The 15,723-nt window shown below is 51.3% G+C and overlaps 2 protein-coding genes across 6 annotated transcripts; both read right to left on the bottom strand.

Moving 5' to 3' along the window:
• Positions 1–463: 463 nt before the first annotated feature.
• C4H8orf33 (chromosome 4 C8orf33 homolog) lies at positions 464–6,641 on the bottom strand. 3 transcript variants are annotated; one of them, XM_056335460.1, is made up of 6 exons: positions 6,582–6,641; positions 5,080–5,218; positions 4,171–4,898; positions 2,597–2,687; positions 2,336–2,482; positions 464–2,199 (listed from the first exon to the last, which is right to left on the bottom strand). In XM_056335460.1, the coding sequence occupies exons 2-6, from the start codon at positions 5,144–5,146 to the stop codon at positions 2,003–2,005; spliced, it is 1,230 nt and encodes a 409-aa protein (XP_056191435.1). In that variant the 5' UTR covers positions 5,147–5,218; positions 6,582–6,641; the 3' UTR covers positions 464–2,002. The 3 variants fall into 3 exon arrangements, with proteins under 3 accessions (XP_056191435.1, XP_056191436.1, XP_056191437.1); XM_056335461.1 differs by lacking the exon at positions 6,582–6,641 and adding an exon at positions 6,310–6,556; XM_056335462.1 differs by lacking the exon at positions 6,582–6,641 and having other exon boundaries at positions 4,171–4,743; positions 4,845–4,898; positions 5,080–5,166.
• Positions 6,642–7,353: 712 nt separating this feature from the next.
• AMDHD2 (amidohydrolase domain containing 2) lies at positions 7,354–15,687 on the bottom strand. 3 transcript variants are annotated; one of them, XM_056335458.1, is made up of 12 exons: positions 15,306–15,687; positions 14,639–14,775; positions 13,786–13,925; positions 13,360–13,414; positions 12,744–12,956; positions 11,601–11,689; positions 11,113–11,257; positions 10,737–10,844; positions 9,958–10,026; positions 9,409–9,510; positions 8,934–9,014; positions 7,354–8,812 (listed from the first exon to the last, which is right to left on the bottom strand). In XM_056335458.1, exons 1-12 carry the CDS (start codon positions 15,386–15,388, stop codon positions 8,460–8,462), a joined length of 1,575 nt encoding a protein of 524 aa, XP_056191433.1. In that variant the 5' UTR covers positions 15,389–15,687; the 3' UTR covers positions 7,354–8,459. The 3 variants fall into 3 exon arrangements, 2 of the variants coding, with proteins under 2 accessions (XP_056191433.1, XP_056191434.1); XM_056335459.1 differs by having other exon boundaries at positions 8,627–9,014; XR_008821344.1 differs by lacking the exon at positions 7,354–8,812 and having other exon boundaries at positions 8,968–9,014; positions 9,409–9,871.
• Positions 15,688–15,723: the final 36 nt, after the last annotated feature.

Raw genomic sequence — 15,723 nt, 5'->3', positions numbered from 1 at the left:
GCCTTCTGAATCCTCCAATAATGAAGCACTGTGAAAGGAATACGGGTTGACCTCTGCAGGTCAGCATTATGTGAAGATATCTGATAAAACAGAGGAGCTATTAATGTATTAGGATGCACTTTTCTCTGACCTTTTTGGAGATAAACCGGCTGGATTCGGTTACACCAAACGTCTACCTCACTGGTATCTTTATTCTGACTGTGAACGCCTAATGAATCGTACAAGCACGAGGCAATTATGTAAGAATGCTTCCCAGAATCCTTCTGCTGCCTTCCACAGCACAGGATTTTATAACGTTTTAGCAACTCTACTTGAAACAAGACAAGGAAAAAAAAGTAACTACTTCCCAGACATATGCTGCATAACCAGCTAGGATAGAAAACAGCTGTAGTTCCAAGGTCATACACAAGAAAAATGCTCTTTCCTCTTAGTAAACAGCATGAAAACACTAAAACACTAAAAGTTTGACAATGACACAGCTCTTGTATGTTTAATATAAAATCCTGGAAATCCAAAAAATACTGCATAGTGTTGTTCCATAGAAAGTAACAGCAATGCTCCTCAGCAAGTACAATAATAGTCTGATAACCTATTGGTTTCCAGTTTTAACATACTGAGTTCCAGAAGACTGAGAGTCTTCTCTCCATATTTCTCCTCATCAGATATATTACACAGGTTCAGTTTCTCCTTATGACTAGACAGGCATTCTTTAAAATACATATATATGTATATATTTATATATAAACACCCAAACCGCAACCCTCACAGATGCAACTGACTGCATCAGAGCTTCGCAATAAAATGTATTTTTTTTAGCCAACAACAGGGTTTTTTAGTCTTTCCTAGCAAATGTTTTCCACCATCTCTCAGCTGCTCTCAGTACACCCTGGAATCTGCCTACACTCCCATTTCTCACTTTTCATACAGGATGACTGAACTATAAAAAGGAAGGAAAGCACTGCACCCTAGGGACACCTGATATCATGTTTCCTTTTAAAGGACTTCAATTCCTTCAGCTTTTTTAGCCTTAGTGAGGAAGATTTTCTGCATGAACACAGAAGATGGGCTCAGTGGTTGGAGCAATATCTAAACACTGGAGACACAAATTCAACTGTTTGGAAAGCAAAAATTTAATACACATCAAGTGCAAAAGATTCTTTGGGCTCTCACCGTTCATTTCACCACCACCCAAGGTTTGGCATGCAGCCGATTTATCCTCTGAGTCACTAGTGGTTGTAACTGGGCTACTTATAAAGTTATTTTTTTAAGAACTGATTGTACATCTTTCCTAGCTGGCCAAAACCTGGCTTCAAGCAACAAAAATCTTTCCCTGTCTGGAAACAGCTGTCCTTATACCCCTAGACTACCATCAGCATTTGCAGTTCTCTTCCTGTCAATTAAAGAGATGAATGAGCAAGGATGATTCTCACTCATTTTCCTCCAAGATTCTGAACTCATACTCTCTAGATGGCAGTGATGACACACGCTGCCCAGTGCTTTCTGGATACCAGAAGCTGCACTCACACAGACTCACAAGGAGCGGAAAAATTCAACTATCCCTTATGCTTACGCTGCTGGATCTTCATGACAAACCATTGCCTTCTGCACGCATCGCTGCCTCATCTGCTATAAAAGGTCTGCTCTATTTAAAAGCAACAGGAAAGTGGGAAAATCTCCCAGTATAAAAGACAGATTCTTAGGTTAATGTCAATTCTCAAGGAAGAAAACCAGATCCTTCCAGACTCTGTGCTGGTATTTTGCAAAGGCGCCCTTCTACAGTGTGAGAACAGAGGAGTACCATGTATACCGAGTCTTAGGGTCATACATGCAGCAGGCAGATAGGTTTTAGACCTCTAGATAAGGCACTCTGAAAGAGGATCCTTTCTTTGAGAAATACACAGAGATTCTTGCACAATATTTTCTACAGCATCTTTCCACCATTTTTAAGCCTACAGGAGATTTGGCACAGTTTTCGGCCACAGTTTTAGTCTAAAAACCTTTCCTAAAAGAAATTAAAGTAAAACTCTTCTTGGGAAGTTAGGAATTTGAAAGAATCTGTGTTAAGTGTCCTGGGTGACTCTGGAGGGGATCCTGCTGAACCTTGGCTTTTCCTGCAAATTCCTGAGTGCTTTCGGACGAACTGGCCACTCTTGTTGCGGATACTTCCCTTCACTTCCACGATCCTGGCAGATTTTGCAGCTTAAAGAGGGGAGAAAAAAGGAGTAAGAGAAGTTTAGTCATCTCATATAGTGAAGTCCCACTCCACAAAGCAATACAAAGGGCAGGAGCGAAGCCTTTTCTTCTTCTCTTCCCCTACCAGGCAAAGTTCTCCTACCTATCTCCATGAGCTTCAGCTCTTTGCACAGATCCTCCTCCATCTTCTTCCTGTAGTCTCCAAACATGGCTCTCATGAGCTGACGCTTTTTCACCAGTGGAGCCTTGTCACTGCGCAGTGTCTTGATCGCACGGAGAGACTCCTCGACTGAAGCAGTGCAAAGGAGAAACAAAGCAAAGTTTAAGACTCCTCACTGGCTCTACACTTGCATGCTTGCCAACCCTTCCACAGGTGAGATCTCTCATTTACTTGAATGCTTACCCTGCTTTGGAGTAGGTTTCTGTGTCTTCAGGCCAAGTTCCAGCTGTTCCACACACCAGTACACCTCTTTCCGCAGCTGGTCATCTGACTGCTATGCAACAGAGCAGAGTGAGCACAAGGAAGTAAGCAGTCCAAAAATTAGAGCAGCAGTTGCTACACAGGAAGAAAAGTATCTACATAAAGTCAGGACTACTCCAAATTTTATGTTCTGGTGAGTACTTTATTGACTTCATGACATTTTCCCTATAGTGTTTTTCACTGGATAAAGTTAAAGCACTGGACAAATGTTTAGTTGCAACTCAGTTGCCTCTGATGGATTTTATATTTGGCTGCCATTCACATAATGCTGTTTTCTAGAAAGCTGTCCAGGGCCTTTTCCCTGAAAGAAGCTGTCAAATCAACTTACAGTTGGGAGGAATAAGCATTAACAACAACAAAAAACCCTAATCTGCCCAAAATCAAAAAGCAAACAATGGACAAAATCAGAAGCTGTGTCTTGGTTTCTGAGCTCCTTTGTGCTTGTTCAACCTGAAATGCACGAGGAGAAGGAAGCTGAAAGCCCACAATGATGGAAGAAGCCAAGTCCCATCAAGCAAAGCCACCTGGCTAACAGAGCAATGGAAGGGAGAGGAAAACAGGGTTCATGCTGTGGCTGAAGCAATTTTTAACTGTTATGTACGTGTAAACAGAAAAGCCCTCATGCTGTCTCCTTTTCTTTACAACAGTCTCCATCCAATGGACTGGAAGGGCCATCACCTTCAAATCTTTCTACCTTTCTGGTACTCAGCAGTGTTTATTAGTAGAATTGTTGGTGAAGCAGCACTTTGGATGAAACGTATCAAGAGACAGGTGAACACCCAGTGCGACTTCTGTGTAGAATACCAATGAAAGGAAGGTTTTCTTAATAATTTTGTATTTCAGTATTGCTCAACTGCCATTGTTTGTCAATAACTACACCAGTGCTGAAAAGAAAAACGGAATGAAGACCTGGACCTTAGCAGAACATTAGAAAACCTTAAGGGCGTGCCTTAATAGTGTGTTTACACATAACTTGCAACTGCAGTCAGTTTCTGGGCCATGCCTTACAGCGGGAACCTTCTCAGAAACACCCTTAAGCTTTGCACCAGACCCTGCTGCATCCTTGGCTACACCAGGTACCTCAGCTTTGCTGTTTGCATTATGTGAGCAATTCATCCTACCCACTAACACACAAATCAGGGGCACAGTGCCTGGTTCAGCACGCACAGATACCAGCTTGGCACTGACTGAGGACAGTTACCTCCATTTTAAATTATGTATTTATTTAATTTTTATTTATTTTTTTAAGAAAACATGGCACCCAGCTTCCCAGGATTAGTCATCACAAGCCTAAACATAAAATGTTTTAGCACAAGTCTGAAGCAGACAATGAAAGACCATTAACTTACTTTTCACTACTTAGGTTCCTCAAATGCCTAGCAAAGGAAGAAAAGAGCTGCTGTAAGAAATAAGCAGCAATCTTTGTCTTTTGGCACTCAAGTTTCTCTTTTGCTCAAGGGTTCATAAACTGTGGGATCCCATCAATATTTAAATACCTGAGAGACCTCTTCTGGGTGGGAAGTATTTTGACATCTGTTAGCTTCTGCCTTTGCCTTCGCCTTCCTGTTGATTTCAGTTTCTTCAATCTCCTTTTTACTGACAGATGTTTTTTGCTGCTTTTTCTTCTTCTTCTTCTTCTGGGCAGCTCCACCTGTTGTTGATTTCTCTCTCACCAGCTCATCTCCAGGGGCAGTCTCTGGTTGGGGGATCTTCAATGTGACATGGCTTCTATCCTTGTTGGGTGCACTACTTGTAAGTTGAGTCAACTCGGGCTTCTGCAAAGCTGAAATACATGGCAAACCTCCCGATTCAGCAGGCAGTGAATTACCCAGCACTTCATGATCTGCTGCACACTCTGTATGTTGGCTTGCCGGAACTAATTGAACCAGAGAACAGTCATCATCTGGGATAGCAAAATTGAAAGCAAACTTGGGTTCTTGTCCAGAGGCAGCAAAACTCGAGGCTCCATTCCAGTTCTCCTTGGTGGCTCTTACACTGGTTTGTATCTGCTCAGCAGCACTGACATCAGGGACTGCTTCCAGAGGTGTGCCACTTGCTCCTGGGTCAATCTGAGAAAGAGTGAAATCAAATTGGAAGCTGTTGCCAGATGACATGAACGACTCTGGCTTTGCCTCAGAGACTTGGTCAAACTGTTTCCCATATACCACACCATCTGAGGCCTGCCCATTGCTTTGCTGCACTTCCACATTGCCAGGTTTCACACCTAGAAAAGACAGAGAATAATGTTTCCATCAATATGCCAGTTTCCTACTATGGGGATGCTACTGCAACTCCTCCTGTAAGGCATTGCTGCAGAGAGGCAATCCAATCAAAAGCTGCAACATAAGAAATCTACAGAAAAGGACCAAAGATCACCATCCCCTGAATGGACAGTTCAAGCTCACCTGCCTTCTCCATGCTCTTTTGGTTCTCAGCCATCTTGAGACGATAGTTCCCAAACACGTGGTTCATCACTTGTTGCTTCTTCACAGGAGGAATCTCATGGGAGCGCAGGACCTTGAGAATGTGCTGTTGTCTCCTCTACTGCACTCAAGAAAGAGACCAAGAGAGACCAGAAACAGGTTATGGTGGCCTTACAAACCGTATTGTGGGATGCTGATGACTCTTGTCTCTTTGAAAGTGTTCTGTATTCATACCTCTGACTAATCCATGACTGACATTCAATTGAAATGAAATTCTCCAAGTGCTTCTAGAAGCTGAAATACCATTAAATGCTCTTAAGTGGGGGATATCTTAGCTGCTTATTATACACAGTATGGATCTTACACTGCAATAAGTGCACTACTGACACAGAAGCTACACAGGGCTTAACCACCCTTCCCCAAACCAACTGACAAATCCAAGAGCCTAGCTTGGTGTCTCTTCCTTGGAAGACTGGAAAAAATCTGACCTGAGTAGAGAGCACGCTCTGAAAAGCAGGACGCTTACTTGACTCTCATAGACACTGGCCTGACCACAACAGTAATCCCAGTTCTTTGTGTCAGAGCAAATTATCTAAGAAGCAACACACTTTGTTTTGGGGCTGAGTTGAGACAAGTGACATTTGCCTCCAGCTGCGAAAGGCACCACTCCGGCTCATCTTGGAACATGCCTTGGGGAGCCTTGGACATGGGATGGGAAAAGACACAATATTTAAAAGAAGCATAAATCCCCCACCCGCAAAACTGATTCAAAACCTGAGTTTTCTGAAGCCTTCTCCCCTCTTACTGGAAATCAGACCAGCGAGTCATAAACCCTTTTCTTGGCTTTATGCTTGAGCTGCAGTGTGTAACAGCTCAATTTACACCATAAAGCAACACAGCACAGGGTGGGACACATGCCCTGCCACACTGCCTACATGGAGGGCATCAAGCATGCCCTCTTCATGACAAAAATTAGAGACAATAAACTTACTAGCTGTAAAACCCCCCACCCCTGGCAACCCAGGACTTCCCACGATTTTTTGCTTCTTTTTTTCTCCTCCACTCATTTTAAAGCCCCCAAATGGAAGACTTCTCATTTTTCCTGAAGCTTTTCCTATGATATAGTTTGTCTCCACAGCAGATTTCCCTCCAGCACAACACCGGCAGCACACAGGATTTATCTTCATGCTAAGCACAAGTCCTTAAGACTACCTTTGCTGTATTTTTACCCTGTCGGCCTCCTATAAAGTAAGGCTCAGAAGTCCACCTGCGAAGGAGTCGGTCATTATAACGCATAAGGAAATGAAAAGTAAAAATCTTGCTTCAGCGAAATAACGAGGTGACTGGGGGAGGCAAGCAGAGCTACCAGGGATGCCGTCCCAAGCGAGCCTCCCGGGAGCTGGGGCGGGAGGGAGGTGCCTCGGCCGAGGGCCGGCGGGGAGAACAGGGCACTGAGGTGGGGGGCGGCCGCCCGAAGCTCTTACCCGCTCCATGCCGGGCAGCCGCCGCGGGAAGGAAGCCGGCCCGCCTGCCGCCGCCTGCCGCCGCCTGCCGCCGCCCACCGCCGGTCACGGAGCAGCGTGCGGGCGCCCGGGCTCGCCGCTCCGCCCGACACCAGCCACCGGGACCTGCCCGCCACCGCCGGGGCCGGGCCTGTGAGGAGCCCTGGCCTCGAGGCGGAAGGGCCGGGCCGCCGTGCACCGCCCAAAGGGCTCCCCCCGCCGCGGTCCGCCCGCCGCCCGCTCCCGCGCCCCGCGCCTCCGTTCCGCCCGCCGCGCTGAGGGGAGAGCGGCGCCCGCCGTCCCCGCGAGGCCCGGTATCTGGCGTACAGCGGGGGCAAGCCCCGGCGCCGTCCCCCCGGGCCCTGCCTTCGCCGGGGCCAGGGCCGGGGGGGCGGGGGGTGCCGCGGCACGGCGGGGTCGCCTCGGCAGGAGGCGGAACGGAGGCGCCGAGCCCCCCTTCGGCGGGGTAGCTGAGGCCGCCGCGGCCCGCCTGCCTTCCCCGAGGCCCGCAGGGAGCCGCTGGGCCCTGCCGGGATGCGGGCCTGGCCGCTGGGGCCCCCTCCCGGGACCGAGTCCCGCGGGCCCCGCCGAGCCGCAGGGCCCGGGGCCGGTGCACGGCGCAGCGCCGCGGGTCGGGCACCGCGTACCCCCCGCGGGCAAGAAAGGGCAATACACATATACAGGCACGGTGCCACTTCTGGTTTAGGTTTCCTTTTGATCATTTAATTTTGTAAATAAAAAAAAAGTTAGACACCTTGTTCCGTATGCATATTTCCCTTGGATTTTTTTCATCAGCAGTCAGAAGTGGCCCCGCTGAGACTCGTAATGCTGTAGCACGTCACATTTTGCAGCACAGTATTTGACATCTCTTTCAAATGCTTGAAGTCGTGGAGGTTTTAGTTTCTGCTGACATTGGCAGTTGATGTTAGAAATTCTCCAAGGCTGCCAGTTATTCCAGCAGGGCTCTAAAGTGCTAGGAAAGCACTTCCGAATGTTGCTGTTCGAGGTTATAAAAAGGTACTGGAAAAATCAGCACACTTCTGCCAATCTTGATCAGACTTCTGTCTTGCTTTACAACCTCCACCCTCGCTAAGGCTTAACCCTTGTCTAAGCCCTCCCCTCACTACAAAACCCATCTAATTCAATTGAGGCTTATCAGAGGTTGTCCAAGACTTATCGCAAGGCTCTTCTGACTGTGGTAGGTTTGAAATTACCATCAGTCTTTGCACAGAAGCGTCCAAATGTCAGTAAAAGAGCTGACAGTCAAGTATCAGAGAAGATAATAATAAGCACAGGAATAATGAGCTATCAGCAACTGTCTTGAAAGGCCAGAATCCCACTGCAGTTCTCCTCTTCCTCAATCCCTGAGCTGGACCGAGGGGTCATAAGCTTGTCACCACCGGTCTGGATGCATACCCCAAAGCAAAAGCTTCCCATCTGTGGCCTGATGGCACAAACCCATCCGACAATGCAAAGGCTCTATTAGTATGGCTGGGCACAGAGCCTACAGAACCCAGCCAGCCAGACCAAAGGGTTAAGAGGACCATTGCCTTCTGTGGCAGGATGCTGTCCATGTCTCCAGCTGAAACCCCGTGCTGCTGACTCAATGCCCATGCAGGGAAAAGGCACAAAGGACCAGCAATACCTGTTTTCCTGGGTTTGATCTCTGCCCTGAGGATTCAGCCCGTGTGGATTCACAGCCCCACAATGGCACCAAGCTGGCAAGCTGCACCAGCCTTGCTCTGAGGACACAGGACAGAGGGACTGCCGGGGGATCAGAACACGATCCTCAACTTCTGCTGACACAACAGGAACCTTTTAATGTGAAGAGCTGCGAGCTGAGCTGGTGGAAGCTGATGTCTAACCAGCCACGACTGCCCGGGAGGAGGCAAACAGCAGGCAGAGGAATGGCAATGGCTTGAGCCTGCCTCGGGGCACAGGGCAGGTTAGCGTGTGCTGTATAAAACAGTGCAAAGGCTGGGACTGCTTCACACTGCTGTTAAGATGGCAACAGGAGCACCTCTGTCTGGGGACTCCATGCAGGATGGCTGTGCAGTCCTTCGGGTCAGTCCAGGGACTGACAATTCCCCCCCAACACAGATCTGCCTGCTTTCCCCACTCCACCAACTGAGCACCAACAAATTTGTTGCAGGCATGGCTGTAACTGGAAGCAGCAGCTGGGCTGGAAAACGCAGCTCTTTGGTATGAGGCTCCTTTAAGGGAGTTGCAGAAGGAATTAGGAAAAAAAAAAAGAGAAGTGGGGTGGTTACCAAAACTGCTAACCACAGTGCCAGGGGGCCTCAGAGGGCACCAGGACAGCCCAGCGTCACATGCCTAATGCATCCTGTCTCCAGACTTCCTTGCCTTCGATGTATGTGGCTTGCACATACAGACCATCATTCAGCATCAGGAAATCTGCGTTGGACAAGAAAGAAAAGAAGCAGCTGTCAGAGAAATGGAACATCTGAAGATGGCTGGGAAGAGCTGGGCCCTGGAGAAGAGCTTCTCCCCACCCCATAAACAGCAGCAGGATGGCAGTGTGGTGCCATCCTTGCTGTGGCAGCCCTGCTCCATGCCTGGCTGAGATGTGGGGGTCTCTCCAAAGGGCTCATGAAACACCACCAGCATCCAAGAGAAAAACTACTGGAGCAAAAGTCCAGAACAAATCCCAGGCAGAGCAAGTCTCTTCACAGCTCGCACTGAAACAGGGGATGAAGATGTGTTCACGGCAGCCCCTGCTTTGCTCCAGCACCTGGGAGCCCTCACACCGTTGTCCCCATACCAGTACCTGCTGTGCCCATACCAGTACCTGCATCGGAGTCATAATTTAGTGTTCCCTTTCTGTGTTCAATCCCCAGGAGCTGGGCGGGATGCAGAGATGCTGCCTCCAACGCGGTCTCTACTGAGCACCCTTGGACAGAGAAGGAAGGAGACAGGGCAACAAACAGCTCTGTTGCTAGAGCAGCCCAAACTCCCCTGGCTAAGGCAACTGTCAGCCTAGCAGGGACCTGAGCTGGAACAACCTCACCACAGCTGGATGGAGCTGGGGAGAAGAAACATCACTATGGGAGAGAAGCGAGAAGAGGCAAACTGAACACCTAGGGTATGGGGAGGGGAAAATCATTCACCTTTGTGAGAAAGGAGTAGGACAGTTCACCTCTCACTAGTACTATGGGTTAAAATCAAACCTCCCCTCAAAAAGGTGCGCATCTGAAGCCAGTGGCACTGTTCCCAGCGCTTCTCATCATGCCTCAGGTGAGAGGGAACGTTCCCTAGTGGAGCAGACACAGCTGGCAAAAGTGATACCTCTTCCTGTGTCAACATAGGGAGCAGCAGCTTGTGGGCAAGGCTCACTCACCTGTGGCTTCTTGGAAATGTCGCACACATGTGTCCATGGTTGCCACACTACCGCTCAGGGTCTTTGTGCCTGGGAGAGGAACAGGATGGCGCTGAGTGGGTCCCAGAACTCATAGCAAGGGGAAGCAGGATGGTGGGAAAGCATAATGTGACCAGAATGGGCAGAAACCTGGGCTGCATGAGGAGCCAGTTGGAGGGCCTGCAGCCATTGCTGCCAAGTGACAGAATGCAGCAAGGAAGAGCCCATGCTGGCAGTGCAGGGAGAGGTGCCAGGATGTCACCCCACAGCTCCACCGTAAGGCCCGGACTGGGTGAAACTAGTTCACAATGTGGGCACCTGCTACCAGAGACAGAGGAAGGGAACTGAGAAAGGAACGATCCTTCTCTGAAATACCTTCCCAGTCTCCAACTGCTTGCAGCTTAGGGAGCTTAGTTAGCAAGAAGTGGCAGTGTTACAGTAAAGACATGGTACAATAAATATCTGCAGGATTTCTCTGTCTTCATACCTTGCTGGAACCTCTGGCATCCATGACACTGGGCAACAAGGTGTTTAAAAGTGTTGCTGACAGCTACAAATTGACAGATTCCTCCTCCCTCCACAAAGATGGGGTACCTTCTCCTCTTTACGAGGTGCCTCATTCTCCCCAGGGCCAAATCACAGTGGAGCCATCAGGCACCAAACCCCAAGAGGGTGGCACAGCACTGTGAGGTGCGCTGAGCTCTCTAGGAATGGACACGAGTGGCAGTGCTGTCCCCAGCTCTTTAGCAAGAGGCACTTACCTGCAATGTAGGTGTTCAGCCCATCGATCTCCACCACCTGCTGACCAAGTGTGTGCCGACCTGGTGCCAGCCCCATGCCAGCGATTGCATCCGTCACTAGCACCAAGCCTGAGGAACGCAAGGAAAGAGGCTGCGTTAGCTTTGCAGCTCTTGCTGCAGCTCTGAGCACTGCCCCACTCTGGTCCTCCTACAGCGGGGCCAAGGTGTCCCTAGCCACATCTGACCAAGACAAGAGGGCTTGTGGATCAGCACACGAGGCTGTGACCTCATTTAGGTAGTGAGGGCAGCATGCCAGAGCACTTGCAGGGGTGTTCTGTGGGAGATGGCACAGTGCTCAGGACAGCTGGTGACGCTCTGTGGGCCTCTCATGGCTCACCTTTGGGGTGGGCTCGGTGGGCGATTCGCAGGGCGGCAGGGTTGGTGTGGATGCCATCAGAGATCATACCATAGAAGACCCTCCGCCCAGCAGGAATCTTGTCACTTGTCAGCAGCCCTACGATTCCAGGATCACGATGGTGGAACTGCCCGAGGGGAGAGAGAACAAGCTGTGGAGCATCACCAGGACTCGTGGGCCAAGACCCTTCCTCTCAGGTGACGCAGCCGCCATCTCTATCAAACAGTGCCTGGCAGCTGGGCGCTCAATTCTCTACCAGACAAATGTGGGCACTTCCTTGAATTTCAAGTTTGCTACAGCCTGGACTCTTTTAGATCAGGCAATGGAAACCTGAAGCCAGAGGTTCAGCGCTGAAACCTCATTGCAAAGCCTGGTACAAAACAAGCTGGGGAGAACATGCATCTGTGGGGAGCAGGAGAGAAAGCACCAAGAGCAACACCAGTGCACAGCAAGCGCCCTCGGCTACTCACCGGCAACATGGCATTGAAGAGGTGAGTGATGAAGGTAGCACCATGCTGCACAGCCTCCTCAGCCTGGGAGAGATTAGCCACTGAGTGACCTGGGAACAAAGACCAACACATTCTTCTGCCCATCTCTCCATTTATTTCCCTACAGGAGAGGAGACACTCTGTCACTAGGACTCTACTCTGATGCCCCACCCTGGGCTGATGTCCGAGATGTCAGCCTCAGCACAGAGGTGCCTGGCCATGGCTGGTTGTTTTGCTTGAACACATTCACTGTTCACATCACAACCATCACAAATGCTGCCTTGCTCAGAAAAAGTTGCCTTCAGGCTGGGTTACAGGTCCAAGGACATGCCTTTGTGCTGTCCTTGGAAATTTAAAGGCATTACAGAGACGTATCAAGGGAGTAGAGACAGCAAGGACTTTGCCAGGAAAGAATATGGGGATAAAACTATCCAGAAAGAACATTTTGTTTTCCCCAACACAGATGGCAGCTCTAATGCTCTGTGGACAAACCATGCTTTTCTGTAGTTTTTCACTTTGTGTGGCTGTGAGATAAGAGATGCTCCGCTGTATGAATCCCCTTCTCACTTAAGGCTGAATTTCACCCTGAATAACTCCCCTCTCCTTTTTTTTTTAAAAAAAAAAAAAGGAAAAAGAAAGAAAAAAGAAGAAAAAAAAAAAGACACTGGAGTAAGAGGTCTCCTATAGCGCTTCTGGTTGAAAAGCAGCATTATCAAAACTCAGCAGTAACCCTTGGAAAATGATCTCACCTGTCAAATAAGGCCTGTAGCAGTGGAACTTCACCACATCATCAACTCTCGATTACATCTTTATTCACATAAGACTGCTATTCTCTCCTGTGTTTGAGCAGCACCGAATGCTACTTGGTGTTAAATGGGAAGGGCTCCTCAATCCATATGATGTTTGGCCCTTACTGTACAAAGGGCAACAGATTTGCAGTGTCGAGCAAGGTCCCCATTTGTGACAGGTCTGTCTCCTCCATATAGGCCAGGCCAAAGAAAATCCCACTCCGCCCAGCTGCACTGAGACACCATTACAGATGCTGCACCCCTGAGAGGGGCTGCCTGGCCCGTGTGGCACAGGGGGGACAGAGTCTCCCTAAGCCCCCTCTGCCCCAGCCCTTACCGAGTGAGACACAGATGCCCCGCTTGGTGAGTTCCTGGATCACTTCACTGCTCCTCTTCATCTCTGGGGCCAGGGTGACTATCCGGACACAGTCCAGAGACCCGTAGGTGGTCAGTAGGTCCTGGAAAGCACCTGCCTCGAAGGTGCGGAGGCAGTGTTCTGGGTGCGCTCCTTTCTTCTCCTTGCTGATAAACGGTCCCTCCAAATGGGCCCCTGCCCAAACAGGAACACAAAGCCATGACCTTTCCTCTCCGCACCAAGGACCAAGAAACCTGCTGTGTCCACCCTGCTCCAGTCAAGCTCTTGCCGCTCTCCTGCAGCAAAACACATGGCTCAGGTAACTTGGGAGCTCAGCACAGCAAAAGATGCTGGCAACTGGCCAAGCCAAGACACCAAAAGGGCTGGAGTTGTGTGGGTACAACGACCGAGACCACTGCAACAGTCAGGCACAAGTTGAGGGAGAAAGCGGCTCTGGGCCCACCTGTATATCCCTCCCATCGAGAGAGCTCCAGCTCCCAACTATGCTGTCCCCACAGCAGCTTCTTTTCCCTAACAGCAAGATAGTTGCCTAATGAGGGTAACACCAGGGAGAACAGCAAGGGACAAAACCACTTACCCAGGATACCTGCTCCATGGGATCCACCGTTTCTTATACTGATCTGAGGGAGAACCTAGAGAAAAGGGGTTTGTCAGACATGGCATCCCAGATACAGCACCCCAGCCTGCCAAAACAAATCCAGATGTTGGGTCTGGAGAGAGCTTTGCCGCTGGACCACTTGAGACCATCAGCCAAACACAGCTTACAAAGAAAAAGTCAGCTCAAGCCCTGTTGTGCAAAGCTGGCCTGGGAGACATAGGTGCCTCAGCAGTCTAAAGGTTAAGGCCAAGAAATCCAGGGGTAAAGTCCAGCTCCTCCTGCCCATGGCTCTTGCACCAAGGCAGCTATTCCAGTCTCTACATGTCCAGCCTTGGCCCTCTCACCTCTTGGTACCAACCTCAGCCCTTTATCACCCTGCGGATGAGAGGGGAGGAAGTCCCTTACCTGGTGGTACACAGATGGAGGAGAGGTCACCAGGGTGGGACAGAAGGAGGTCACTCCATGGGAGAGGATTTTCTGACTGACCAGGTCAATCCCTGATTTGAAGTCATCTGTAGCTAGGGAGAAGTCCACCCCAAAGCCTCCTGCACCACGAACAAAACCGAGATGAAACTGCAGCTTCCCCAGTGGACATTTTCCCACCCAAAAACGCCAAAGAAACATTTTGCATGACTGGAGTGAGCTGCTCCATTTGTATGGCACCGACCAGAAGCAAAGGGTTCCACCAGCACTTCTGTCCTACATTCATGAGGCGCTGTGAGTACAAATCCAACCAATTGTCCTACTGAAGGGCTCTTCCCCACAGCATTCCCATGTTTTGTGAGCACTGAATTTGTATTTTGATGTGGGGCAAAAATCTGAGGATTTCCCACTGAAAAGGGGATTCGACTTCCAACATAAACTACCATCGAACAAGCCATTCTTGACCCTCAGGAAAGAGCTATTGCACGTATCGTTTGTTCCCTTGAGAAGTCCTGCTCTGTCCTCCCTCTGTCCAGGAGATACCCTAAAGAGGGTAGGGCGGGCATCCTGCCAGCGCAGGGGCAGGATAAAGTGTTGATAAAAATGAGGTTAAGAGGAAAGCTGGGCTGAAAACCCCGCCTAGCCAAAGGGGATCAGTGACGTGACAGCAGCAACCATGGGCAAAATTGTTCTTTATCGTTGGTTTGGTGACTCACGTCTATCTCGAGCAGCTGAAACGCGCTTGGTCACAGGCAGTACACATGCAGCAGGGTTTGAAGGTCTGGGATGGACAAACCTGGGACCCCCTACCCCTCTGCACAAGGCCTCACTGTACCGTTGATCTGGACATCGATGAAGCCGGGGGCGATGATGCTGTCCTTACAGTCCAGCTGGATGTCAGCAGAGCCCTTCTCGTCAAAGAAGAGTTTCTCCGGGTTGAGGATCTTCCCCTCTCGCACCCACAGGTCCTCCCTGAAGGAGGACACACACCAAGCTCCTGTGACATCTGCAGTGGAGCACACGGGAGCAGGTGGCCATGGCCCAGTGACAGGGGTGGCCTCGGGCAGGACAGACCCCACCAGCACCCTCCGCCACGGGGCCCCTGATGTCTACCAGGGCAAAGCTGCTCTTCCAGCAGCGACAGCGCCGGCAGCCCTCCCCCTGCCCGGCCTCCGGCTTTACAAAACTCACGGGAACGGGATTTTCACGGGCAGCCCGTCAGCTGCGGTAGCTGCGGTGGCCACGGGGCCGGGCAGGGGCGGCAAAGCGAGGGACGAGGGCGCGGAGCGGGGCCGCGCCTCACGCCCGCCCGTCTCCTTCGGGATGAAACCCGGCGGAGGGGCCGGGGGGCAGCGGGAGGGCGGGGGGCGAGAGCCGGCAGCTGCGCACGGGGGCCCTGGGGACAGCACCTCGGGCGCTCCGGCTTCCCGGTCGGCTCTGCAGCGCGGCCGTGAGCCCCGGCACCCCCGGCACCCCCGGCCGCCCGCACCCCGCACCCTCACCTCTGCAGCCGGTGGCCCCGCAGGATGCGGCAGTTGGTGAACTGGACGATGGGCGCGTCGGAGACGGATTTGTTGGACGGCATCGCGGGGCTGCGGGAGCGCCCCGGCGGCCGGGGCCAGGGACGGGGACGGGGCGGGGACCGGGTGTGGCGGAGCGGGGCCAGGCCGCAGCTCCGCGGCGAGCGGCTTCCGCGGGAACGGGGAAGCCGGTGAGGGGCGGGGGGGCCGGAGCACCGCCCCGGGAGCAGGTGGTGGGTGGGCCCCCGCCCCTCCCCGTGGCTCCGGGCCTACGCCGTGAGGAAAAGGCCCCGCCGCGGGACCCGCTCCGGCCGGGCCCGGTGCAGCTCCCGGCTCCGCGGGGCGGGGCCGCCGGGGCGGGCGGGGCGGGGCCGGGGCGGGCGGGGCGGGGCCGCCGGGG

Source organism: Falco biarmicus, chromosome 4 (genome assembly GCF_023638135.1).
Source record: "Falco biarmicus isolate bFalBia1 chromosome 4, bFalBia1.pri, whole genome shotgun sequence".
NCBI lineage: Eukaryota > Metazoa > Chordata > Aves > Falconiformes > Falconidae > Falco > Falco biarmicus.
Note: the sequence above shows the minus strand (reverse complement) of the source record. Positions and strands in the feature narration are given on the sequence as shown.